The sequence below is a fragment of the Hyperoodon ampullatus genome (genome assembly GCF_949752795.1).
Source record: "Hyperoodon ampullatus genome assembly, chromosome: 19".
NCBI lineage: Eukaryota > Metazoa > Chordata > Mammalia > Artiodactyla > Ziphiidae > Hyperoodon > Hyperoodon ampullatus.
Genome location: NC_136932.1, coordinates 31,296,140 through 31,321,621, shown reverse-complemented (window position 1 = coordinate 31,321,621; position 25,482 = coordinate 31,296,140). Strand labels below are relative to the sequence as shown.

Sequence of the window (25,482 nt, the reverse complement as noted above, 5' to 3'; positions counted from 1 at the left end):
GGAGGCTCGGCCCGACTCCTGGCCGGACCCTCGGACGCCCGGCTCGGCCCGCACTTTAAAGCGCTCCTCACGACGTCACGGCCGCCCGCCCGACGTCCGCCAGCGCCGCTCCTCAGCGGGCGGCTCCAGGCGCACGCGCAGTAAGACCGGCCACGGCGGCTCCGCGTGCAGCGAGCATGCGCGCGCCTGCGGCCGGGTCAGCAGAGGGGCCGGCGCACGCGCACACGGGGGCCGTCCACCGCCCCTCCCCCACCCACTGAAGGGCTCCGCTAACGCCCCAAACTGTAGCCTGCCTCCTGTCCGCGCCTCCCCCGCGGCCGTAGGGCTCCCTCCACGGGGGTGCGCTCACGCCGTCAATGCTGTCGCCACGCTACGTCACGGCATCGTCCGAACGCCCGAAATCGCCTCAGCCCCCAGCGCGCAATCACCAGGGAACCGCCACAACCCAGCCTGCCCGGTCACCGCCCCCTTGGCGCTTCCACTTTTGTCACTGGGCCACCGGCCACGCGCCGGGCAAGCCCAGACGGCAGCTTCCGGAAGCCGGTTGGCGCGCATGCCTGTCAATCCGGCGGTCGCCTTGGCTACTGCGTCCGTCCCCTAATTAGCGGCGGGCGGGCCGCGAGGACCCCTGAAGGGTGACCGGGTGGCTAAGGGAGTGCCTGATTGGAGACCCGACCGCAGGGAAGTGCTCAGCGCGCAAGGATATGCTCCGATTGCGGCGCCAAGAGCCCCGGCCCAGCCCCTGGCCCGACGGCTGCTGCCACAGACACCGCCCCCTCGCCGCCGCCCGGAGTGGACGTTGCCCTAGTCACGTCCCGGCGGCGGCGCGTGCGCGGCCCTCCTGGGCCGGGCGCCCCCGGGACGACGGGGAGCTGGGGACGGCAGCCCGGGCCGCGGTCCCCGGAGTCACTGCTCTCCCGGGCGCCCAAGCCTTTGTTCAGACCCTCCCGGCCCCTGATGGCGGGGCCTGCACGCGTGGTCACGCTCCTTGGTCCCTGTCCCTCCCACCCGTTCCTTAACTGTGGTTTTTGGAGGCTCGGCTCACCCCTCTAGCAGCCTCCCCAGATTCTCACTGGGATGAAATGCATCTTGGGTTTCGTGGCCTCGCCACCCTGGCCGTTGTGCCCCCAGCCCCTGCGCCCTCTCCACCCACCGCCCCCGGCTGGTCGGGGCTTGAGCTCCAGACCCTGCTACCCAACAGACGTGGGTTTGGACTTTGACCTCCTGACGGGCTGTAGGACCCCGGACAAGAAATGGGAATGAAATCAGTGCCCATGTGCGGTGGGTGTGAAGATGAGATAAAGTCCTGCATCCTGTACATTAAGCAGAGAGGACCACTGGCCTCGAGTGTGGGCCTGTTTCCACGTCCTGAACTAGGGGCCTACCGGTCCCTGGTGGGAGGTGGGGTCTGTCATGGGGCCACAGAAAGTCCAGGCCAGCAGGGCCTGTGGGATGGGGAAGCCTGGACACCCGGGACCCTGGCCCTGACCCTCCCTTCCAAGCAGCAACGGGGCAGGCGTGAAACCCGTAGGGAATCGGCTCCTGCCCTTTCCTGACCCAGCCTGGTGGGCACCGCTGGTGGTGGCGGCAGGAAGGCAGCTGCAGGTGGTGAGAAGGTGGCCAGTGGGCAAGCCAAGGTCAGGCGACTAGGCTTGGGCCCCAGTCCTGCCTGGGCCATTCTATGTGAATGCCCGGGCAGGGCCCCGTTGCCTGCATATTGGCAGTTTGGCTGCGAGAGCTCAGGCCCTTCAGAAGCCCAGCGCCCACCTCTCAACGGCCCACCAACCGGGGGCATCGGACTCTGCACGCACACCTGGTGGCAGGGAGCTCACTACCTCATTGATCAGAAAGTCCTGCCAGAGACCCCTGTGCTCCGCTCACCAGGCAAACATGGGAGTCACCTCTCCAGGGCCCCCAGACACCCCCTCGGAGGCTTCCCCATGCTCTGCAGCCAGGGCCCTCCACTCTCCCATCCGAGCCTCAGGGGGAGGCAGCTCGACTCTGGAGCCAGCCTGCCTGCCTTTGACTCGGCCAGGCCAGTTAGTGGTTACTTGCTTCACCTCTGGGCCTGTTTCCCCACGAAGACAGGACGTGACTGTCTCAGGCTACCATGCCTCCCAGATGTGTCTCCTGTGTTACCCCATGCCAGGCTGCGCACCCTGGGGCTTGGTTCCCTCTGCTCTGGCTCTCCCCACGTCCACCTGGAGTTCCTGTCTTTCTGGGTCTGGGGGCCACAGCAAGGTCTGATTCTCCTGCTACCCGAGTCTTCCCATTCTGCCTCCTGGGGATTGTTACCTCTGACGAGGGCTCGACCTGCTGGTGCCACCACTGAGGCACCAGAACAGCTGTTAAAACATGAGCCTGTGCCTTAAGGCCCAGGTCCTGAAATCCTGAAGTCCTGCTGTTCAGTTACCCAATGCTGTGTAGCAAACCTCCCAAAACTCAGACCTCAGACACCATCCAGCTCAGGAGTCTGCATCGTGGCCAGGGTTGGGCCGGGAGATTCCTCCCAGTTCCAGGTGCTTCAGCTGGGGCCTCACTCACATGGCCCACTTGCATTCTGCAACCCAAAAGTCCTCTCACCTGGGCAGAGCCTCTTCTAACTGGGAGCAACTCCCGGTGCCTGGCATTTGCCTAGTACACAGTAGGTGCTTAATAGGTACTGAATAAGTAAATAAACCCCTCCTCTGACACCGTGGCTCCAGCCAATTATGCCCCCACACACCTATCCAGCCCTCCTCCTCCAAGCCTCCCCTCCCGCACAAGTTCCCCAAAGCACTAGCACTTCCAATCAACATTCATTCATTTATTCTTTCATTCATGTGACAAGTATTTTTTAAGCACCTACTCTGCGTTAGGCATTGTCCTAACGTTAAGCTTTGGGGGAAAAGAGTAGGGAACACTGTTTTCTCTGTTTAGAATGTTCATTCCCCTTCCCTCCATCTATTCCTATAGCAAACTCCTACTCATGGTTCAAAACCCAACCCAAACATCCCATTCCCTGGGAAGCCCTTTCCCAGCCTTCTCCCTCCCCAGCCGCTGACATGAAACATTTCTCTCCCTCTACTATACCATTCTCAAATATTGTGTGGCCCATCCAGTGATGGGGTCCTGGGGTTAGGGCTACCCAAGGAGTGCAGGGTAAAGGGGCAGGGGCCCGCAGGGAGAGGTAAGGACAGATATCTCTGCTGGAAGCTCTGTTCAGGGGAACCTGGGCCTCCACCTCCTGGCTCCTCCCTCAGGCTCATTTTCTAGTCACTCAACAACCATATGGAGAACAGGCTGCCAGGCATACCTTTTATTTGCACAGAAATGACCAAGAGCCAGGAATCCAAGCTCAGTAGCAGTGCAGGGGCACCTGAGGGGGGGGACATGTGAGGGACCAGGACAGGGAGATGGAGCAGATTTGAACATCAGACCCCAAGGAAAGCAAAGGCAGGTTCAGTTTGTCTAGGCTACTGGTGTGGGGCTTTCCTGCCGCAGGGAGAGTCGGGGCAGGGCCACAGTGGTAGGTGGCAGGAGGCCCCACTGGTCAGTCTTTGGAAGTCCCTCCTGCCATGGGACCCAAGTTTGCACACTGCAACTCCATTCCAACTCTGGATCAGTCTTCTCAGGTTCCTGGGGGCTTGCGCCACGACACCTACTGCCTCTTGGTCTCCCCTAAGGTTCTGGCCCAGTAACTCCCCTGGGACCACACAGCAAGCCTCCTGGCACAGGGCAGCTGGGGGCTGGGGGCTGGGTCAGAGCAGCGTGATCTCGCTGGGGGGCAGTGTGAGCCGCTTCTCACGGGCACTGAGCAGGTTCTCCACGTGCACGGCCACCACGCGACACAGCTCCAGGCCCTGCAGGAGAGACGGTGAGAGGCCCAACACTTCCCAGCTCTCACCTGGGGTGAGACGTGGCCAGGAGAGGGGAGAAAGATGGAGGCCAGCCTCACCCTCGTCCCCACCTCCCCAGGGCCCTGGGAGGAGCATGAGCAGCTAGGAGGAGGAACGCCAGGCTGCAGGTGGGAAGGGGTGAGCCTGGAGGAGACCAGCGCATCTGCCAGCTCTGCTGCATGTGGCCTGTGTGACCTGGAGCCAGTTACTGCACCTCTCTGAGCCTCAGTGGTCTCAACCCTGGGGGCTCCGTTTACCAGGGCCTGCCTCACAGAGCCGTGGGGAGGATGTTATGAGATTTTACTACATGTGAATCCTCTAGACTTGAAACCTATTAGCCCCGTCAATAAATGGTTTCTAACCAAGTGCTGCCATGGTTACCACCTGGCGCCCGCAGCCTAGAATGAGCTGTGACCCAGCCTCAGGGCTCCCTCCCACCTGCTGGGGGCGGGACAGGCAGCGGGGACTGTGGAAAATTGGTCTCTCAGACCACAGCCAGTGCCGGAATCTCCCCAGGCGCTTCCTGGGGGCTGGGAAATAAGGAGGGTAAAAATAAGGAGGACAGCACTTACTGGGTGGCGACTGAGGGCCAGGCACTGTCCCAAGAGCCACCCATGTCCCACCCCTCCCAGTCCCTGCAGTGTCCCTATGAGTCAGACATTCTTAGAGCCCATTCCACAGGTGAGGAAACTGAGGCCAGAGCCCTGAAGCCACTTGCCCCAGACCTCACAGCTGGGGATGGTGGGACTTGAACCCAAGGCCACACCCTGGGGCCCCCCCACCTCAGCTAATGAGATCAGAGCGGGCTCCTCCCCACCATCCTCCCACCTACATGCTGCAGCACTCCAGGCCTCACTGGGAATGCTGCCCCACTTGGCAGGTGTGGAAACTGGGGCTCAATAAGAAGCTGGGTTGGGCTTCCTTGGTGGCGCAGTGGTTGAGAGTCCGCCTGCCGATGCAGGGGACACGGGTTCGTGCCCCGGTCTGGGAGGATCCCACATGCCGCGGAGCGGCTTGGCCCATGAGCCATGGCCATTGAGCCTGCGTGTCCGGAGCCTGTGCTCCGCAACGGGAGAGGCCACAACAGTGAGAGGCCCACATACCGCAAAAAAAAAAAAAAAAAAAAAAAAAAAAAAAAAAAAAAAGAAGCTGGGTTGCTTCCAGATGCCCTCACACAGCCTGTCAGAGGTAGGCGGGATCACTGCTGCACTCAGACATCACCTGCTCCTGGAAGCCTTCGCTGATTACCTCCTGGATAGCACGGGTACACCCTCCCCGCACTGATCACGGTTTATTAGAGAGTCTTTGATGTCTGTCACACCCCTGAGACCTGGGGCTCTGTGGGGGCCAGGGCTGGAGGGTCTCCTCAGTATCTCTGCAGCTAAGTGCAGAACCTGCTGCATAGAGATGCTCACTGGTTATACATTGAAAGAATGAATGATTAATTAATAAACGTGTCCTCTATACATGCATGACAGAGGCAGAGCAGAGGTGGCAACACAAAGAGGTCGCGGGTGGGGAGGGTGCTGGGAGCAAGTGGAGAAGCCGGAGAGGCCTCCTCCTCCACCCACTCACTTCCTGAGCAGCCGCTACAGCCGGGCTGTGCTAGGGACACCGTGGGGACAAGCTGGACACAGCCCTGCCCTGCCCCGCCCTCTCGGGGCTGACATTCTAGAGGGGAGACAAACAATCTGGGAACAAATAACTAAGTGATTTCCAAGCCATATGAGGGCTACTGAGGCGGACAGAGTGAACTATCGGGGAGGAGGGTCAGGGTAGGCTTCTAGAAGGAGGTGATGTTTGTGCTGAAACCGGAACAATGGGAGGGAGGGAGCCCTGTGATGCAGGGAAGCGCGTCCCAGGTAGACAGGACAGTGAGTGCAGGGGGTCTGGGGCGGGGAGGGGGGCAGGTAAGCAGAGAGGAGGGATGAGAGCGGAGGCCACGGAGGTAATCAGAGGAGGGGGTGGGGACGGGAAGGGCTGCTGGGTTGGGGGCCCAAGGGCCTGCAAGGGTGAGAGGTGAGGGCAGAAGCCTGTTGGTCTCCAAGGGCAATGCTGAGGGGGTCAGGGCAGGAGAGAGAAATAAGGGGCTGTCTCAGCAGAGCTGGCTTTGGAAGCCTCAGGGTCAGAGGGGTGCCGGGGGTGGGGCGGGGGGACCGGACTCAGCACCAGTTAGAGGTCGTCCAGCAGAGGGCTCTCCAGAAAAGGGGCCCAAGGAGCAACGGACGGGCAGGTCTGAGGAGGTGGGTTTGCTGTGGTGGGAGCTCAGACTGGGGGTTCTGGGAAGCAGGCTGAGCCCCAGATAAGGCCAGGGTGGGGGTGACCTCAGCAGGAGCAGGACTGGGGAGCAGTGGGAAGCACACTGATCCCCAGTCAAAGGCTCCCCAGGAGCCCGGGGCGGGGGGCTCCTCCCTTAGAGGCAGGGCTGGGGCAGTGGGAACCCGTCTCGTGCCCTGGGATAGCAGCCCCACCAAGGCAGGCCGTGCCGTGAGAAGTGGTCCTGGGCCCACATCTTGAGTGGGTGCGGTGGCCCCAGACGTGTGGGCCCAGCCCCGATTCTGCCCCTTCTCTGGACCTCGGTCCCCTCTCTTCAGTGGGCTGAGAACTCTGGTCCTGCCCCATCCCCGGGCACTGCGAGACTTGGACTTGACTGACCTAGAGGTCAGCCACAGCTTTTTTTTTTTTTTTTTTGCAGTACGCAGGCCTCTCTCTGTTGTGGCCTCTCCCGTTGCAGAGCACAGGCTCCGGACACGCAGGCTCAGCGGCCATGGCTCACGGGCCCAGCCGCTCCGCAGCATGTGGGATCCTCCCGGACTGGGGCACGAACCTGTGTCCCCTGCATCAGCCGGCGGACTCTCAACCACTGCGCCACCAGGGAAGCCCCAGCCACAGCTTTTTTTTTTTTTTTTTTTTTTTTTTTTTTCAGCCACAGCTTTTAAGGAGCAGCCACAGTTGCTGCAAATAGCAGAAGGTCCAGGGCAGCTGGGCCTTGGCCTCCCTGTCACATGGGAACCCCACTCTCCACCCCTCAACCTCAACAATCCATCCTCCGAGCCTCAGCCCAGGTGAACGTCCTCAAACTGCCTGGGTCCTGCCCTCCCACCAACCTTCTATGGCTCCCAAGTGCCCTCAGGAGGAAGCCCCAGATTCTTAGCTTTATATTCAAGGACCCTTAAGACCTGCCCTTCCCTGGCTATCTCCCCAATTCCCCATCAAACTCCTCACTATTCTGCAAACGACCTGGGGCTGCCCTTTCCCATGACCCCACCATCAAGATGCTTCTCTGGTAGACCACCCTCATGACCCACAGTTCTGTGAGGTGTTGGGTTAGCTCTGTCCCCTGCACTGGGCTGGATGCTCCCTGGGACACGGCCAGGACCTGACCCATCTTGGAGCCAGACCCAGAGAAAAGCCTGGCGAGCGGAATGAGGGAGTGGGGGGCCAGGTGACAAGCCCGGCTGCCAGGCGGGGCCCACCTGCTCCAGCTGCAGCTGCATGGTGCGCTGGGCCGCCACATCCCCCAGTGCGATCTCGACGTATGGGTAGCTGGAGCTGGCCGTGGGCCGCTGGGTCCTCGTCGACTGGATCTCCTTCAGGGAGAACTTCACCATCAGCTCCTGGGGGAAATGGGGGCAGACAGGCTTGGGGGTGCGACAGTCTCACCCAGCCTTACCCCACCCCTGGAGGTCAGATCCGCAGGTGGCGTGACAGCTCAGCTCAGTTCGAGTATTAGTTCCCCAGTGACTTGCTGTGTGACCCGGAGCAAGCTACTTTACCTCTCTGGACCTCAGTTTCTCACGTGAAATTATTTCAACAAATACTGATGCACGCACGTGCGGCATGCCAGGCACTGCTCTGAATGCTTGAGATCTAGGGATGCAGGAAATGCCAGTGGTGCCCTGACCTTCACATCAAGGCTGCTTCTTCACACCCGCCCCTCTAGATCTGGAGCTTTCTTTCCAGCCCCAGGAGCAAAAGCAGAGCTTCCCCACACAGGGGAAGCCAGAGTGATGAGAGTCAGCACCCCATCACAAACAACAGGACACAGCGGACAGACAACCCAGCTCCCCGACCTGCACGATGGGGGGCATCCTCTGAGGGCCCTGTTCCCCGCTGGACCGAGCGCCAGTCCCCACAGCAGGAACCTGCTTGTTAACACGCCCCTCCCCAGGTGTATCCCCCAGGGTACGACCCTCCTCCTGGTCTCACTTCCTCACTCCAGTGTTTCCACGTGAGCCACTTGCCCTGGAGCCCTCATCTCAGGGCCCACTCCCGGGGGAAGAACTAAGAATAGGGGTAGCAGATCCTTTTTGTCCTGGACTGAATTGTGTCCCTCAAATCCATATGCTGAAGCCCTGATCCAGCACCTCAGAATCTGGAGACAGACCTTTGAAGAGGGAAGGTTAGGGTGGGCTCCAATCCCACGGGACCACTGTGCTTATGAGAAGACGAAATTGGGACACACAGACCCCAGGGATGTGCACAGAGAAACGGCCATGTTAGGAAACGGGCAGGACGGCCATCTACAAGCAAGGAGAGAGGCCTCAGAGGAAACCAACCCTGCGGGCACCTTGATCTTAGATGTCCACCATCCAGAACCACCAGGAAAACAATTTCTGTTGCTGAAGCCCCGCCCCATCAGCCCCAGCAGACTAACACAGGCTTTGAGCTTTGGCCTGTGTTTCACCTCCTTTCACCTTGACAACAGCCCTGCATCCCAGGTGAGGCAGTGAGGCTCGGACGGGGAAGAAGCGTCGCCCAAGGTCACGCAGGTGTAAGCAGTGGAGCTGGACTTCCCATCTCCTGGGGGGAGGGGCGGGGCTGGGCTGAGGCCACTCACGTGGGTCTCGGTGCTGAGGAAGTTGAGGCCATTCTGGTTGACCGCAAGGATGCAGGGGGCGGGCACCGCGCCGTTGCTGCAGCTCTGGACGAAGAAGAAGGAGGAGCCGAACATGGGCGAGGCGCTGAGGAGGCCTGGGGCGGGGGAGGGGCGGGCAGGTGAAGCCGGCGCCTCAGTGCCGCCCCCCACCTGCTCAGGCGGCCCCCCCCGCTGGTCCAGCTAACGGCCTCAGGCCCCCCTCCTTCCCTGCTGGGGCCCCCAGCCTAGGTGGGGCCCCGGTGAGGACTTTAGAAAGCTGGCACCAAAAATGCCTCTGTACAAAGGCAAAGGTGCCTCCACCCCACCCTCCTCGACCAGGCCCCCACGGTTCCCTCCCCAGCCCGGACTTCTTCTCACCCAGAAACTGGGCGCGAGCCTGGTGGGGGCTGAGCGCCTGCATCTGCTGCCGGTGCTGGCCAAGCAGGCTGAGCCACGCCGAGCCGGCCACAGTGCGGTAGAGCTGGGCCGGGATGTACTCCTGGGCCTCGCGCCTGGCATGCAAGGAAAAGCCGCACTGAGTGCCGCTAGGCTTTATGCTAAACCTCCTGGACCCCTACTCGCTGGGGAGTGAGGATGACTCAGTGCCTGGGCACACAGGAGGTGCTCAATAACCGCTGGCCAGTACCACTAGGCTCCCCGTTTGCAGAGGAGGGAACAGAGACTCTGAGAAGTTTACTAGCCAGTCCAAGGTCACACAGTGACCGGGCCGGGCCGAGGCTTGAACCCAAGGTGGGTTCGTCCTTTGTAGCCCCCGCCCCAGGGAGAAGCCCAGGCCAAAGGGGTGAGAAGCACACGCTGAGGGAAATATCAGGGCAGCAAAGCAACCACCAGTGGCTGGTCAGAGCCGGAGGGCACAGAGCACTGGGCCCACCAGGCCAGGCCTCCCCCTGACACATGCTGGCTGCCCTGGGGCAGCCCTGTGTCTCAGGACATCTGAAAAATACCAACAAATACCGGTCCCGGCTGCCATGGGCTGCACACTGGGGAAGGGGGAATGTCAGGGGAACCCCCCAAAAGACCCTCCAGGCAATATCTTTCCTCTCTGCTCTGCTGGGTAAGAGCCTGGCATCTGACCCAGTCTTCCCAGGTCTGGATCCTGGTCCTACCACCTATTAGCTGGGGAAGCCATATCCCCTCTCTGGGCCTCGGTTTCCTCATCTGTAAAAGGGGTAAAGAAAGTGCGCGTGGGGACTTGCCTGGTGGCGCAGTGGTTAAGAATACGCCTGCCAATGCAAGGGACACGGGTTCGAGCCCTGCTCCAGGAAGATCCCATATGCCGCGGAGCAACTAAGCCCGTGCACCACAACTACTGAGCCTGCGTGCTACAACTACTGAAGCGCGTGCGCGTAGAGTCCGTGCTCCGCAACAAGAGAAGCCACCTCAATGAGAAGGCCACGCACCGCAACCAAGAGTAGCCCCCGCTCGCCGCAACCAGAGAAAGCCCACGCGCAGCAACAAAGACCCAATGCAACCAAAAATGAAATAAATAAATAAATAAATAAATTTTAAAAATTAAAAAGTGCGGTTGGGGAGATTAGCTGAGACAGTGTGTGCAGAGTGCCTTGCAAAGAGTAGGAATGCCACAACTGTCTTTCTCCGGGGCTGGGATGATACCTTTCTGTGCTTCCTGCACTTTCCCCTTAAAATGACAGCACAGAAAGAGAGTTGGGTGCTGAGCCCTTACAGTGTGCTGGGCACCGGGACATCCTCTGTCCACAGTCCACTGCCTTCCCTACGCTGGTTCACACCAGGGGCTCTCATAGTGTGGCCGAGGGTCTGGGAGGGCAACGCCACTTCCTTAAGAACATGAGCGGTCATCTGTTCTCCCCTCTCGTTCCCTCACAAGTGCACGGTGGAGTCTGCCAGAGGCTACGTGACAAGTGAGATCACAACAGACTGACAGAGAGGCAGAGGCAGGCATCCAGCTGCCGTCTGTCACGCCAAATGGTACAGAGATTTGCAGAATGTCAAACAGTGCCGCTCTTCTCACTGGAGTTTTTGGGAAAATACACTTGTGTTTTCATTAACTTATTTATATTAATGTGTAAGTTACCTAACACTATTTGTATTACAATTATCACATATACGCCTTTATATTAACACGGGGTGTCCTTCTTTTTAATTACTTACTAAGTCAATATTTTAAATCGTTTCTCAGTTTTTATTTTTGTTTGTTTGTTTGATCTTAGTCCCCAACCAAGGATCAAACCTGGGTCCCCAGCAGTGGAAGCATGGAGTCTTAACCACTGGATGGCCAGGGAAGTACCTCAGTTTTAATTTTGAATAGTGTAAATATATCAATAGATACAACGCACAGAAACAAAAGCCCTTTGTGGTCTTATTTTTAAGAGAGTAGGGGACTTCCCTGGTGGTGCAGTGGTTAAGAATCCGCCTGCCAACGCAGGGGACACAGGTTCAAGCCCTGGTCCGGGAAGATCCCACATGCCGCGGAGCAACTAAGCCCGTGTGCCACAACTACTGAGCCTGTGCGCCTAGAGCCCGCGCTCTGCAATAAGAGAAGCCACCGCAAATGAGAAGCCCAGGCACTGCAATGAAGAGTAGCCCCTGCTCGCCGCAACTAGAGAAAGCCCGTGCGCAGCAACAAGAGACCCAATAAGGGTTCCCTGGTGGCGCAGTGGTTGAGAATCTGCCTGCTAATGCAGGGGACATGGGTTCGAGCCCTGGTCTGGGAAGATCCCACATGCTGTGGAGCAACTAGGCCCGTGAGCCACAACTACTGAGCCTGCGCGTCTGGAGCCTGTGCTCTGCAACGGGAAAGGCCGCGATAGTGAGAGGCCCACGCACCATGATGAAGAGTGGCCCCCACTTGCCACAACTAGAGAAAGCCCTCACACAGAAACTAAGACCCAACACAGCCAAAAATAAATAAATAAATAAATAAATTCAGGAGCCAGATTAAAAAAAAAAAAAGACCCAATGCAGCCATAAATAAATAAATTTGTTTAAAAAAAAAAAAAAAAAGAGTACAGAGGCCCAAAGATGGAAAGCCTGGATGACTGATGTCTTGCCTCTTCAAAAACATCAGTTTAAAGGCTGCCTGACGCCCCGCAATTTGTTTTTTTATATTTATTTATTATTTAGGCTGCAGTGGGTCTTAGTTGTGCCACGAGGGATCTTTTATTTATTTTTTTTAATTTTATTTTTTTAATTAATTTATTTAGTTTTGGCTGTGTTGGGTCTTCGTTACTGCGCACGGGCTTTCTCTGGTTGCAGCGAGCGGAGGCTACTCTTGGCTGCGGTGCGCGGGCTTCTCATTGCGGTGGCTTCTCTTGTTGCGGAGCAGGGCCTCTAGGTGCATGGGTTTCAGTAGTTGTGGCACACAGGCTCAGTAGTTGTGGCTCGCGGGCTCTAGAGTGCAGGCTCAGCAGTTGTGACGCACGGGCTTAGTTGCTCCGCGGCATGTGGGATCTTCCCGGACCAGGGCTTGAACCCGTGACCCCTGCAGTGGCAGGAGGATTCTTAACCACTACACCACCAGGGAAGTCCCCCCACTATTTTTTAAAGGAATTCCCTGTCGTCGGAGATTGTAGGCGACACCACAGTGAACGTTTCCATGGCCAAATCTTTCTGCGGGGCCATGTGTATTTCCTGGACCACAGGGTGTGCGTCCTGAAAGCTTTTTATCACTCAGTTTGCTCTGAGCTATTACTACCAGCTGGAAGCGACCTGTCGTGCCTGGAGGTGGGGTCCCAGCTGGACGGGCTAGGCTGGGTGGGTGCTCACGTGCTGGGCAGGTAGAAGTGGTCCTTGGCTCGGTGCTGCAGCGCGGCCAGCTTGGACACCTGCTGCAGCTGCTGCTCGCTGGGCTGGCCGGCCGGCATGCTGCTGAACAGGCCCTTCAGGTAATCGGGCAGCACCTGTGGGGGACGGGGTGATGCAGGTGAGGGTCCGCGGGCGGCCAGGCACTGGGCAGGCAACCGGGGAGGCGCAGATACAGACACTGAGTGGTTCCAGCCCCACTCACTTCCGGGGGAGGGTGGCCTGTCACTTCCCTGGGCTTCTGGGAGGAGTGACACATGATGGTGAGCTGAGAGGGCTGTAGCCGGGAAGCCACAGGACCCTGGGAAGCACTGGCACCCGCCTGCAGCATGCAGGACCCGGGGTCCCATTTCCACAAGTCCTCAGGCTGCCGCTGGCTGACCCGCAGGCACAAGAGCCCAGTGGCCGGATTTGGACTCGGAACGGCCGCAGCTTCGGCACCAGCTCCAGAGAAGCACACGCTCTCTGTCCAAGCACATCCACAAGTGTCGGCACAAGAGGAAGAACCAGGCTTTGTTAACCCCACGACCCTGACTCAGACGACCAAGTCTCAAAGGGGAGGGGCAGCACCACGAAAATGACAAGGCCAGGCAAAGCCTTTCAGCGAGGGACAGGCCAAGTGCTCAGCGCGGGAGGAGAGCCAGAGGAAGGAGGACGGAGCAGCCTCCTGAAGGGGTGCCATCTGGGCAGCCTCGCCGGAAGACTCAGAAGAGCAGAGCCCATGCAGGGAGCAGACACCTCGGGGCCCGAATCACGAAGGCCTCAAACGCCAAGGCCCGGGGGAGCCCAGAAAGTTCCAGAGCCTCAGAGGGGCCCGCGCGCTGACCTGGTTGTAGTGCATGGTCACGTAGAGCTCATTCTCGAACTTGAGCGGCTGATCCCAGAGCACACGCCGGAACCACAGCGTGTAGCCACCATCCACCTGCTCCATCTCTGAGGCCACATCCAGGATGTAGGCGCGGCGGCTGAGCGGGCACACGTGCTGGCCTGTGGGGAGCCAGGGGCAGCTGGCTGGGGTACGAGTGGCAAGCCCCCTCCCCGCTCTGGGACACAGCATCCTCAGTAAAGGAGAGCACGTTTATGGGACAGGGTGTCTGTGTTTGTGGAAGTTGTAAACGCAAGCTATAGCCCGTCTAGGTCTAGGGAAGTGCCCTGCATGGTGCTCAGAGAAAGCCTAGCCCCTTTCCAGAGGAGGGCTGGAGACAAGGAGGGGCACATGAGGCCTCAGGTCAGGAGGGTCAGTGGGTGCCTTTCTGCAGAGCTCCTTCAGGGGAGAACCCCCTTCTGGTCTCCTGGGGCAGGTGGGGAGGACGGTGGGGTCTGGCACTGAGCGGGTCTCAGCCTGTACAAGAGGCTTAAGTTTTCATTTCCTGAACTGACATTTCTGCTTCCCATCCCACACCTTCGGTAAAATTTTACCAAAGAGAGGGGGGGTGGCACGATGATAAAGTCCAGACTCTCGAGGCCAGACAGTCTGGGTTCAAATCCCAACTGTGTGACCCTGGGTAAGTCCTTTAATCTCTGCGGCAGGCTGAATAGCAGCCTGACCCCAAAGATGTCCCCGTCCTATTCCCCACCACCTGTGAATATGTACCTTCATGGCAAAGGGGACTTTGAAATGTGATTAAGGATCTTGAGATGGGGAGTTTATCGTGGGTACCCAAGTGGACCCAGTGTAGTCTCAAGGGTCCTTAAAGAAGGAGAGATTGGAAGATGCTACGCTGCTGGCTTTGAAGATGAAGGAAGGGGCCGTGAGCCAAGGAATGTGGGCGCCTCTAGAAGCGGAAAAGGCCGGGAAAAAGGCTCTTTCCCAGAGTCTCCAGAAGGAGTTAGCCCTGAGGACACTCTGGTTTCAGGACTTCTGACCTTCAAACCATATGATAATAAATGTGTGTTGTTTTAATCCAATGAGTATGTGCTGATTTGTTATGGCGGCAACAGGAGACTAATACAGTCTCTCTGGGCCTCAGTTTTCCCATCTGTAAATGGGAACAATAACTGTCTCATTTCATATGGTTGTGGTGGGGATTAAAGCAGGTTATAGGATGACATGCTCTCAGCAGTGCCTGGGACATAGCCTCTGCTCCATAAATTCAGTTATTGGGATCATTTTGTTACTACCTTCCCCTCCCCCTGTGTCTTGGCTGGACTCTGGGCAAGCAGGGCTGAGGATACATGGTTCGGAGCCGAGGCAGCAGCGGGAGAGCTGGTTGGAGGTGGATGGAACTGACAGGCTGGTGGCAGGAAGCAAGGCCACAGCCTACAGCAGGTGGGCTGCAGGGGGAAGGGGTTCGGCTGAACGGAGAAGGGCCAGGTGAGACCAAGGGTGGGGGCCCTTACGGCCACTATTAAGGCGTTAAGAGACAGGAAAAAGTACTTGCACTTGTGGGTCCAGGAGTCGCGTCCTATCAAGTCTCATCCTCCTTGAGGGCAGGGCCCACTGAGTGGCCCGAGGGGCAGAGGGAGGCATCAGGGGAGCCCTGTCTTCCAGGAACTCGTGATCTGACGGGCCAGGCAAGGTCGGGCCAGGCAAGGTCACACAGAACAAAGCAGAGAGGGACAGACACGGGGCTGGGGGGGCTCAGGGCAGAGAGGTCCCTCTACCTGGGCCTAGGGGCTTCCTGGAGGAAGTGGCATCTGACCTGGGCCTTACAGTGACGGTGGTGGGCGTGGGCCCAGCATGCCGCACCCTCTGGCCACTCACCTCGGTTGGTGACAACAAAGATGACATACTCATCAAAGGCCTCGGGGCGGGTCAGAGCCATCTCAGCACAGATCTCCTCCACCACGTCCAGAGCCACCTGCGGCGAGGGAAGCGTGAGGCTGCACTGGCCTGGCGACCTCTGCCCCCAAGCCCACCCACACCCCCTGCGCAGAGGCGAGGATCCCCGAGGTCCCTGGGAGCCAGCCTCATGCAGGAAAGGGCACAGCTTTTGGAGCCTGAGAGACTCGGGTTCCGAGTTGGCCTGTCTCTTATTTGCAGTTTGATCCTGAGCTGGAGGTCCCACCTCCCCCAGGCTCAGGCTGCTCCTCTTGAGAGATAAATCCTGCCTAGTGGGGGAGCCTGGGGGGCTCAGCACCCTTGGGGGCCCACCCTGGAGGCTGGGGTCCCTGTCCGACGGAGACATCCCGTCACTTACGGTGCACGTTTTGATCTTGAGATGGCGCTCGAGGCCTCCAGGGAGAAGAAAGAGCTGCCTCTTGGAACTGCGGCCGGCCTGGGGTGAGGAGATTGGGGAGGTGGGAGAGGCCGGGCCGGGGTTCTGGGCCAGCTGCTGTCCCCTCCGTGGGGGTCCCCGACAGGGACCAGGCAGGGCCGGCGAGTGCGTGTGACGGGGTCTCTGGGCCGGGCTGTCTCACTCACCCCAACCCCCGCAACGCTCACCAACATGGCCCGAAGCTCCATGCTGCCGGGGAGCTCCAGACGGCCACCGAAGCGCAGCGTTCTCTGCAGGTTCTGCTCACAGGCCTTGGCAATCCCTGCAGAAACGGGAGTCAGGGCCTGGCCCAGGGTGGGCAGGGGAGAAAGGGGCTCCTCCGGCCCCAGCCCTGAGTCCATGGGGCGGGGGGTAGAAGGGTGGGGCCGTGTGTCTGCTCTCCCTTCAGCGGCTGAGGAGACAGTTCAGAGGGCAGTGATTTACCCAAGGTCAAGAGCCAGAGTGTAAGAGCTGGATCTGAACCCCACCCCATGCAGCGGAGGCCCGCACGCCTTGCTTATTATCCATGAGCCCCGCAGACAGCTGGTGACTCGGGGCTTGTCCCCTGCAGGCCGTGTGTGGCTAAGATGACGCGGCTGTGTGCAGCATCCCAGTGCAGAAGCCCCCACCCTCTGTTTCCCCACCTCTCTGGGCTAAGCAGTGCCCTCGCCCTGCTCTGGGGAGGGGTCAAGAGGACTGGGCACACTCTGCCACCTTCCCTGGAGCTGAGTCTCTTCACCTCTGAGTCCAGGGAAGTCTGCTGTCTGAGTCAAAGAGGCAGCTTCAGAAGCAAAGAGAGTGAGGTCCCCGTCTCCTTCACGGCCGCCGGGGTAACCACAGGGGCCCTGGCCTCTCTCTTAGGGGGACCCAGGGGTTGCTCTGGGAGCTAGGCTGGGGCTAAGGCTGAGGAGCAGCCCCTTTCCTCCAAAATCCAAGGGGAAAAGGCCAAGACCCTGCCACCAGCCTTGGCGCCCCTGCCTGAACCCTCTCAAGACCCTTGTTGATTCCCAAAGACCAGAGAAACAGGGCCTTGCTGCCTCCTCCGCCTCCACTCCCACATGCCACATGCCACACGTCCTCCTCTCCGGGCCTTCATCCCTGCTACTCAGCCTACCCAGAAGTCCCTCCCACGTGCTCACGACCCAGAGCAACACTTCCTCTGGGAAGCCTTCCCTGATACGCCATCCTCCCCCCCATTACATCAGACAACCCATCGCATCCGCCCCTGTGGGACCTCCACAAACGTCTGGGGATAGACTGACGTTAGTAAACATTGCCCGGGCACCTGTGAAGGGCCAGGCCCTTCGGCCAGCTGCCCGGCTGGTCCTCATGCAGACAAGCCCTTGGCCCTGATTCCCCGCCCGCTGGCCCCTCACCCTGGAAGGGCAGGCCCGGGGTCCGGCCCACGTCTTGGAGGAAGCGAACGAGGTGTGGCTGGAGGACTTCGGAGCAGCTGCGGTAGGCAGCCACGATGTACAGCAGCCTCCAGCCTCGCTGGCAGCTGTCCCTGCGAGGACACACATGGGGCTACGTTGCAGGTGGCCACCGCACTTCGGTGCCACGCCAGGAGTCTCTCCCGCTCTCAGGCGGCTCATCTTCTGAGAAGGCTCCTCCTCCCTGCCCATTGAGAGCAGGGCCTGCGGGCCCAGAGCCATGCAGAAGCTGTGTTCTATTGAGAATCCAGGTGGGAGGTAGGGAAGGCAAAGGACAAGCCCCTCCCACCCCCGGCCAAAGACAAGCCTTCCCCGGGGGCATCTCTCTGGGTGACGGTCTCTGAAAGAGGGCCGGGGGACCCTGTGCAGAGCTGGTGGCGGGTAAGGCTGGGCGGGAGGGGCAGGAGGACGTGCTGAGTGGCTCTGAAATTCCTGGGGGATGCGAGCAAGTGGACAGGAGGGTGGTGGCACACGCTTTGGGTCCCCACTGTGTGCTGGTCGTATGCAGGACACAGAAGCTCACCTTTGTGCTGCCCTGGTGTGAGGGTTTCATTGTGGGGACCTCCGGCGTCTAGGGACAGAACTTGGGCTTCCTTTGGGAAACCACCCACCCCTCCCCAGTCCCTGTGGTTTGGAGATGGATATCAGAGCCAGGACCGGCCAACTAGAACACTGCAGCCCCCGGCCACGGTGACTGGTTAAGGGATGGGTGTGGGAGCCAGATCTGGCCAATTAAGAGTTCAGCCTCCCTCTGGCTATGGTGATTGGTTTGGGGACAGGCACATGACCCAGGTCTAGCCAATCAGAGCTCTGTATCGTCCAACCGTTGTGGTTGGCTCAGGGATGGGTATGGGACCAATAAGACCGGATTTGGGAATTTTTGCTGCAAATATTGGGTCAGTCTTGCTTTCCCTGGGATTGCTGAGCTGGGAAATGTTTCTCTCCAATCTGTGGGATATGTTGCTTGGGAATGAGATCAACACAGAGGAAAGCAGGGCCAAGACATAGAGAAGGACTGCTTCCTGATGACACTTGGATCCAGCTGTGCCTGAAGTCCTATGTAAGACTTTTCAGTTACCTGAACCCTCTTTTGCTTAAACTAGATTTAATTGGGTTTCTGTCACTTGCAACCAAGAACCTGGACTCACACATTATCATCACATTTTCCAGATAAGGAAACTGAAGCTTAGAGACAAGAAAGGGCTTGTCCCAGACCAAGCATGCTCTGTCTATGAAGTGAGGGAGAGACGGGGGGAGAGACTTCGGAAGCTGACCTGGCCCCTCCTGAAGCATGGATGCACTGGGGGAGGGGAAGACACTCACGGCTTGGTGCTGGTGTTGTCTGTGATCTGCTTCACAACTTGGCAGTAACACTCGTCCCGCATGACCTCATGGTCCCTGCACAGCTGTAGGAGGGCGGGCCAGGTCACAGGTCACACGCCCAGCACATAGGAACAGGGTGGGCACGTGGAGATGGGCCTGGTGCCCCTTCCCCAGACCCCTCCCCACCAGTGGGATGCATTCCTCTTTGGGCCACATGAGAGCTTCCCACCCCAAAGTCCTGCTACTCTGGTTGATAAGTGGGGAAACTGAGCCACTGGGCAGGCAGGGGAGCACCAGCAGTCGGCTGGACTGACCTTCAGGAGGGTGCAAAGCACGTCCAGTTCACTCTGGCCCTTCAGCGAGGCATCCCCCATGAACCGCATCACAGCTGGAGGAAACACCTGTCCCACTCGGGCCACCAGACCCCCAGCTGCCTGCCCACCTTGGGGACCCTGGGGTTGGACGCCTCCCCGGGAGGCTGTGGCCAGAGGAGGAGGGGGAGGCTCCTCCTCTCTGCAGGGGCCCCACATCTGAGTTGAGAGAAGGGGTGGTGGTGAGCAGGGGTCACAGTGCGGGGTCCCACCTGGCCCAGAGCCCTGGCTGCAGTCCCACCCCCACACCTAGAAACATGTCTGTGGCCATCTTGTTGAGGCTGCTGTCGCTGAGCTCAATGAGGGAGTCCTGGAGCGGGGTCTGTGGGGAGAGGTGCTGGGTCACCAGGGGCCGGGGTCTTGATGGGAGGGGCTAGGTCGGGAGGGGGCGGGGTCTTAATGGGAAGGGCTGTCATGGGGGCGGGGTCTGTGATGGGAGGACTGGGTCAGGAGGGGGAGGAGGGGAGGGCCACGTGGTGCCTCCTCTTACAACAGGAGGGTCCACACCACCAAAAGGCAGCGGGGACGCCACTAGGGAAGACACCGCCCCTGGGAGGAACGCGGGCCCTCGGGGTGCTGAGTGCTTGGGTCCCACTGGGGACAAGGCTGTTTGGCCCACGGGCCTGGGAGGGGGCTCTTGTACCACCATTTTACAGAGGGTGCCTGGGGCTAGACACCTTGGTGAAGCAAAGCATGTCCTCCAAGGTTCTGGACTCCCGACCCTCCTTGGATTTCGGCCTGAGGCCGTCCCTGCAACAGGAAGCGGACACTACTGACCAGTCTTGCCTCCGAGCTTTGGCTACACCCCCTTCCCACCTGGAGTGTGCTTGACTCCGTGTCAGCCCACCGGGCAGCAAAGCTCCCGAAGTGGAGGCTGCAGGTGGGCCTCACCCCTCAAGGTTTCTCATCCCCGCCCAGAACTGGGGCCTCCCGCTTGGGCGGCTGCAAGAAGTCCCAGAGGGACCCTCCCCAGGGTGGGGATGCAGCGTGGGGCCACCACTCACTGGGGTCTCCTCTGAGGGTCTCGGAAATACTTCTGGGCAAACTCGAGCATTGTGTACGGTGGGAGAGCCAGGCCGTCCTCCCCACAGTCGGCGGAGCCAGCCCTGACTGGGGGACCCTGCAAGAGAGCCGGCCGCCGCACCCCGCCCTGTCAGAGTGGGCCCAATGCCACCCCCGGCTGACTGTGCCCAGACCCTCTCTTGTGGGCCCACTGCCTCCCCAGTTGCCTGGTCCGGCTGACCCTTGCCCCTCACTGCTTTCTCTCTCCCCACCCTGGCAAGCTCTGTGCCACGGGACTGGGCCTGCCCCCCTCACCTGGCCCCACCCCGGCCCAGGTGGACTTCGCCTGCTGGCCGGCTCAGGCTGGTCCTGCCCCAGTGGCCTGGTCACAACTCTTCTGCTGACCCCCACCCACCCTACCCCACTGGCCACGCCTCCAGCCATCTCTGGTCACGTTGCGGGGGGGTCACATCCCAACAGGTCATATGTCTGGCTATAGCTCAACCAGGCTGCCGGGCCCCAGGATGGCCTGCTCTTGGCTGAGCCCCTCCCCTCAACCTCCACAGTCAGGCTGACCCCCTTGCTGTGTCCGCCCTTCGGCCCAGCCCCGGGCAGCTCTCACCTCCCTCCTGCGGCCCACCTCCCGGGCAGCGGCAGTGGAGGCCACGGCAGCGGCCACGGCGGCAGCGCGGCCCCGGCCCGGCTCTGCAGGCAGCTGCAGAAAGTCGGGGGCAGCCGCAGGCTGCACCAGCTCAGAAGGGAAGCGGCCCACACGCCCATGGATGGTCCCAAATCGCCAACCTAGGGGGCGGGAAGGGCTCTGAGCAGAGGGAGGGTCTCATCTGGGGAGCAGGGGGGGCCCAGGGATACAGAGCTCGTGCGGGAGGTATGTCACGGGGCCATTCACAGAGGAGGACGCAGGCTCTGGGAAGGGAAGGCATTCCCTCCGCAGGAGCTGCAGAGAGCAGAATGCAGCACTTGTGGACCCTCGGGCCACATACATGGAAACGCTAATGTCCAGGAGACCCTTCAGCCAGATATGCGGGCAGAGGCCTGGGCTGCATGGCCGCCTTAGGCGCTGCAGCCAGGCCAGACCCTTTGGGACCCCAGAACCCAGAATCGTGCATCCGCTCTGTTTGGGGTTTCTAGGTCTAGCAGCTTTGGCAGCTGAACGAGGGTCCCAGGGTACCTACCGAAGTCAGGACCTCGACGCCGCAGCTCCTCCAGGTACACGACCTTCTTGCCGACCACACAGCCAGCACTGTAGCCTGAGGGCCGGACCTACGTCAGCCGTGCCCACCCACCCCTGCCTCCCCCGCCGTGCCCACCCCTCCCCGTGGCGCTGACCCATTCGAGGTGGCTCCAGGGGCTGCAGGTGGATGATGTCGCCCTTGTGGAAGGCCAGCAGCGCTGGGTCCTCAGGCAGGAAGTTCCTCACAGCAACCACGTAGTCCGAGTCCTGGGTCAGCCAGGGGCTGGGTGAGGGCTGCAGTCTCATCCCCCTCCTCCCGGAGGCCAGGGGCCACTCCCCTGCCCCTCACACAGGATGTCACCGCAGTGGCCCAGGCCTCACCCCCTCCACCCCTCCCGAAGCCTCCCCACTGAGGCCAGCTGCCGGGCCTGGGGGCTGCCCGGTCTGGAGGGAGCATGTGGGCGGATGCTCCCACTGCAGTGGGCAGCGGCGAGCAATGCAGTCCTTGCAGGAGGATGAGCAATGCAGCTGCCATGGAGCCCAGAGGCATTAGTAAAGGACTTTGAAGGAGCGGGAAGAGGGGAACGGGCATCCCGGCTGGAAGGCACAGCCCGTACAAGAGCCTACGGACACAGTTGCTGACGCACACATGCGTCCATGCTTCCCAGGCACGAGCCCTGGTCTGGGCCCTCAGCCCTGCTGGGGGCACCTGTAGGAGGTCCCTGACCTTCTTCAGCTCCAGGATGAAGTCGTCCACCAGGGTCTTGACCTGGTGAGCTCGGGCTGAGAAGAGAATGACCTTCTCGCTGGCCAAGTTGAACTCCAGCATGTTCTGGGAGGGGATGGTCACAAACAGGATATCTGCAAAGCTGGAGGATGGGAAGGTGGCATGAGGGTAGGAGCCCGCAGCTAGAGGGATGCCCTCCACCCCCCGTCCTGCTCCTTCTGCCCCTGCCGGCCTCCCCTCCCCTCCTGTCCGCAGCTCTACTGTGCTGCCCACACCCTGTGAATCCACAACCTTCCAGCCCTCCCCACATCGTGCCTTTTATTTTTTTGCCTCATGATCCCACCTCCCAGATTTTGCCCACACAGATCTATCTCTTTCACTCCTTGAGCAAACTCTCCAGCTCCTGAAGCAAGGAGCCTGCATCTAACCAGTGAGTGAGGCTCCCCCGTTCCCTGGTATAAAGGACAAGCGGGCTGCTAGGAGGGAGGAGTCCGAGGATTCAGGAAGGTCTCACGCCGAAGCACCCTTTCCCTTCCAAGCTGCGTCTGCATCTGGCTGTTCACACGGTCGCCCCCGCTGCACAGCGAGCTCTGTGAGGGCCAGGCTGCGGCGTGGACGGAGATGGGGATGGGGCAGTGGCTCCCAGCTCCCCACTTCTTGGCTGTGGGACCCGAGACAAGCAACACCTCTCTATGAGCCTGTTTCCCTGATTGAAGGGCTTTGGCACAGAGCCATGCATATCGTAGGCACAGTCGCCCCTCGGTATCCGAGGGGAACTGGTTCCAGGGCCCTTCGAGGGCACCAAAACCCACGGATGCTCAAGTCTCTCCTGTAAAATGGTCTGATATTTTCATATAACCTATGCACATCCCGTGTACTTTAAACCACCTCCAGATTACTTTTTTTTTTTCTTTTCAGATTACTCCCAACACCTAATTCAATGTAAATGCTGTGTAGATAGTCATAAAAGCAAAGTAGACGTTATGTGAATAATTGCTGGTGAGTGGCAAATTCAAGCTTTGCTTTTTTGGAACTTTCTGAAATTTCTTTTCTGAATATTTTCCATCCGCGGTTGGTTGAATCTGTGGATGTGAAGCCTGCGGATATGGAGGGCCAACCGTACTCAGTCACTGGCTGTGAAGCAAGCCGGTGAGGAAGCGCTGGTGCCAGCCCATGTCCAGCATCCGGCCAGCCCCATTCCCGCCCGCCTGCCAGTCACCTGTATGTGCGCAGGACCCGAAGCGGCCCACCAGCCTCGTGGCTGCCCTTGACCACGCGCAGGAGTTTGATGCCCGTGTGGGACACAGCTAGGATCTGCACGCCGGTGCCCACGCTGCCCTGAGGTGGGGACAAGTGGCACGTGAGGCTCTTCCGGCCTCATCCCTGGAGCCCCAGGGCGGGCAGGGGGCGGGCAGGGGGCTCGCACCGTGGCAGGGAAGAGGCGGGAGAAATAGACCTCCCAGCTGTCGCGTGCAATGCTGACCACGGCCCGCTTCACACTCTCTGTCACCAAGGGCCTTTGTGTGTCCAGCTGCTTCTGGGCTAAGGGACACAGGTCGGGTCAGGACTGACCCACATGGCATGGGGGGAGGCTGACCCTCAGCAAGGAGGTGTCAGTCTGTTGTGTTCCCAGTGTCCATACTGGGAAACTGATGTCCACAGACAGACAGGGACAGCCGAGGCCACAGCCGGTCAGGCAGAGCCCAACCCAGACCTGCGGCCGGGCCGTGGGAGAGGCCAGGAGCAGAGCGAGGAGGGTTGGCGGGGCAGGGTCTAGCTGGCTGCCCCATCGACATCTTTCCCTCCCCCTGGCCCCCCACGGTACCAAACAGGGCTTTCATCTGGAGCCTCTCCTCCGCAGAGATGCGCAGGCAGGCCTCGGAGAGCGTGTCGTGCAGGATCTGTGGGACGAGTGTGACGCGGGCAGCCCGTGGGACTCCCCCGACCGGGAGCCCACGCTGGACTGTTTTAGGATGACTGGGAATGTGGCAGGGGTGCCTTTACGCAACAGTGGGGTCATCTGTGTAAATCAGGTCCCACTTCCGAGGACCCTCTCCCTTCTCCTCACCTCCACCCTCCCCAAGCCCTAGTTTCCTCATCTGTATGGTGGGGCTTGGGTTGGACCCCAGGCCCCGTGTAGCTCAGACCAGCTGTGAGTCTGGTTAGGTGGGACAGTGGGCTCTTCGACCCTGTCTACAGTGGGGGACTTGGCAGAACAGCTTCCCCTCCTCACTGTGGTCGAGGACCCCAAATCCAAGGAGGGGGATTTGCAGACGACTAGGCTACGCGTCCCGTGCCCTGCCTAGTCCACGAGGCATTTAGGAAGGAGAGGCCCTCACCTGGCGGAACAGCAGGTCCAGCTGCACAGGGTGGCTGTAGCTGTCCTTGGGGTAGAACACCTGTGGGGGCGGGGTTTCCGTGAGGACCTTCTGGAGGCCCCTCCCCCGCTGCAGCCCCACTCGCTCGCACCAGCCGCGCTCTGACCCTGACCCTGGCTCAGCTCTGCCCTGACCCAGTCTCCCGCCCCTCTCGGGCCCCTCGGCCCCCATCCAGCCCCAGCCGGGCTCCGACACCTCTTTGCGCAGGAAGATCTGCCAGGGGGCATCCTGGTAGCCGTAGAAGTCGGGGCTGAGGAGGCGGTGCAGCCGCGTCTGCACGGGGTCCTCGGCCGGCTCCAGGGACCGTGAGGACAGCACTGCAGGGGCGGGAGCGGGCTGGGGCAGACAGGCCTCCTGGCCCGTGGCGTAGACACACCTGATCACGCGGGCACACGTGCACACTCACACAGCCCAGCCCTCCTCCCCGCACACGGAGACCCGGCGCCTGCAGGCCCAGCCAGGGGCCGGGGGGCCCGGGAGCAGGACAGACAGGCCGCTGCCTGGAGGCCAGGCCCCAGCAGGTGTGGGCGGAACAGACAGTTCAGAAAGGACAGAGCTCTCAGTGCCGGGAGCTGGGGTGGAAATAAAACCGGTGACTTAGGGAAGTCTGGGGGCTGGTCTGTGAGGGGCGTTCGGTCTGGGCGGTCGGGCAGACCTCTCTGAGGAGGTGACACTTGAGACCTGAATGATGAAGAGGTGCCGGGCATGCAAAGATCTTCCGGGAAGAGCATTCTAGGCAGAGGAAACAGCAAGGACAAGGGCCCTGAGTCAGGAGTGAGCTCGGTGTGTGCCAGAAACAGTGAGGAACGGAGTGTCTGAGGGGGGAGCGGGAGGAGGTGGGATTGGGGAGGTGGGCAGGTCATGCTGTGTCACGTAGGCCACAGTGAGGAGTCTGGAGTTTATCCCAGGAGCCACTGGAGCGTTGTTGGCAGGGCGTGACGCGAACCGACTGATCTCTGTTAAGATGGCTGTGGCTGCCGTGAGGCAGGGGATGCAGAGGTTAGGGCTCCAGCTGTGATGCCAGGAGCCCTGGGTTTCTATCCCTGATCTGATACTTTGGAGCTGTGTGATCTTGGGCAAGTCACTTAACCTCTCTGTGCCTGTCTCCCCACCTGTAACATCTAGAGGCACAAATGGTACTGTGTTGAAGGGTCTTAGTGAAGATTTAGTGAAGTCAGAGTGGGCCTGGCCTGAAATCAGTGTTAAGTGCTGATGCAATTACACAGACATCCACACTGTAGGTCCACACGGGTCCAGGGACACGGACACACCTGCCACCGTCACACAGACCAAGTCTCACCTGTGTTCACACTTGGACACCT

General features: G+C 60.1%; 1 protein-coding gene across 1 annotated transcript in view; it reads right to left on the bottom strand.

Annotated features, from left to right (window-relative positions):
- Positions 1-3,740: 3,740 nt before the first annotated feature.
- MYO15A (myosin XVA) overlaps positions 3,741-25,482 on the bottom strand; it is a gene marked incomplete at both ends in the record, with an annotated part of 50,682 nt that continues 28,940 nt past the window's right edge. Inside the window, 24 exons of the mRNA XM_079725547.1 lie at positions 3,741-3,842; positions 7,355-7,495; positions 8,719-8,852; positions 9,115-9,248; positions 12,502-12,635; positions 13,364-13,524; positions 15,242-15,338; positions 15,678-15,755; positions 15,923-16,017; positions 17,111-17,241; positions 18,491-18,573; positions 18,805-18,878; positions 19,111-19,183; positions 19,539-19,611; positions 19,866-19,981; positions 20,486-20,664; positions 21,057-21,131; positions 21,211-21,322; positions 21,783-21,924; positions 23,002-23,120; positions 23,209-23,324; positions 23,608-23,683; positions 24,122-24,181; positions 24,356-24,477. Of these exons, the coding sequence (XP_079581673.1) occupies positions 3,741-3,842; positions 7,355-7,495; positions 8,719-8,852; positions 9,115-9,248; positions 12,502-12,635; positions 13,364-13,524; positions 15,242-15,338; positions 15,678-15,755; positions 15,923-16,017; positions 17,111-17,241; positions 18,491-18,573; positions 18,805-18,878; positions 19,111-19,183; positions 19,539-19,611; positions 19,866-19,981; positions 20,486-20,664; positions 21,057-21,131; positions 21,211-21,322; positions 21,783-21,924; positions 23,002-23,120; positions 23,209-23,324; positions 23,608-23,683; positions 24,122-24,181; positions 24,356-24,477 (2,627 nt within the window). The remainder of the gene's footprint in view (positions 3,843-7,354; positions 7,496-8,718; positions 8,853-9,114; positions 9,249-12,501; positions 12,636-13,363; positions 13,525-15,241; positions 15,339-15,677; positions 15,756-15,922; positions 16,018-17,110; positions 17,242-18,490; positions 18,574-18,804; positions 18,879-19,110; positions 19,184-19,538; positions 19,612-19,865; positions 19,982-20,485; positions 20,665-21,056; positions 21,132-21,210; positions 21,323-21,782; positions 21,925-23,001; positions 23,121-23,208; positions 23,325-23,607; positions 23,684-24,121; positions 24,182-24,355; positions 24,478-25,482) is intronic.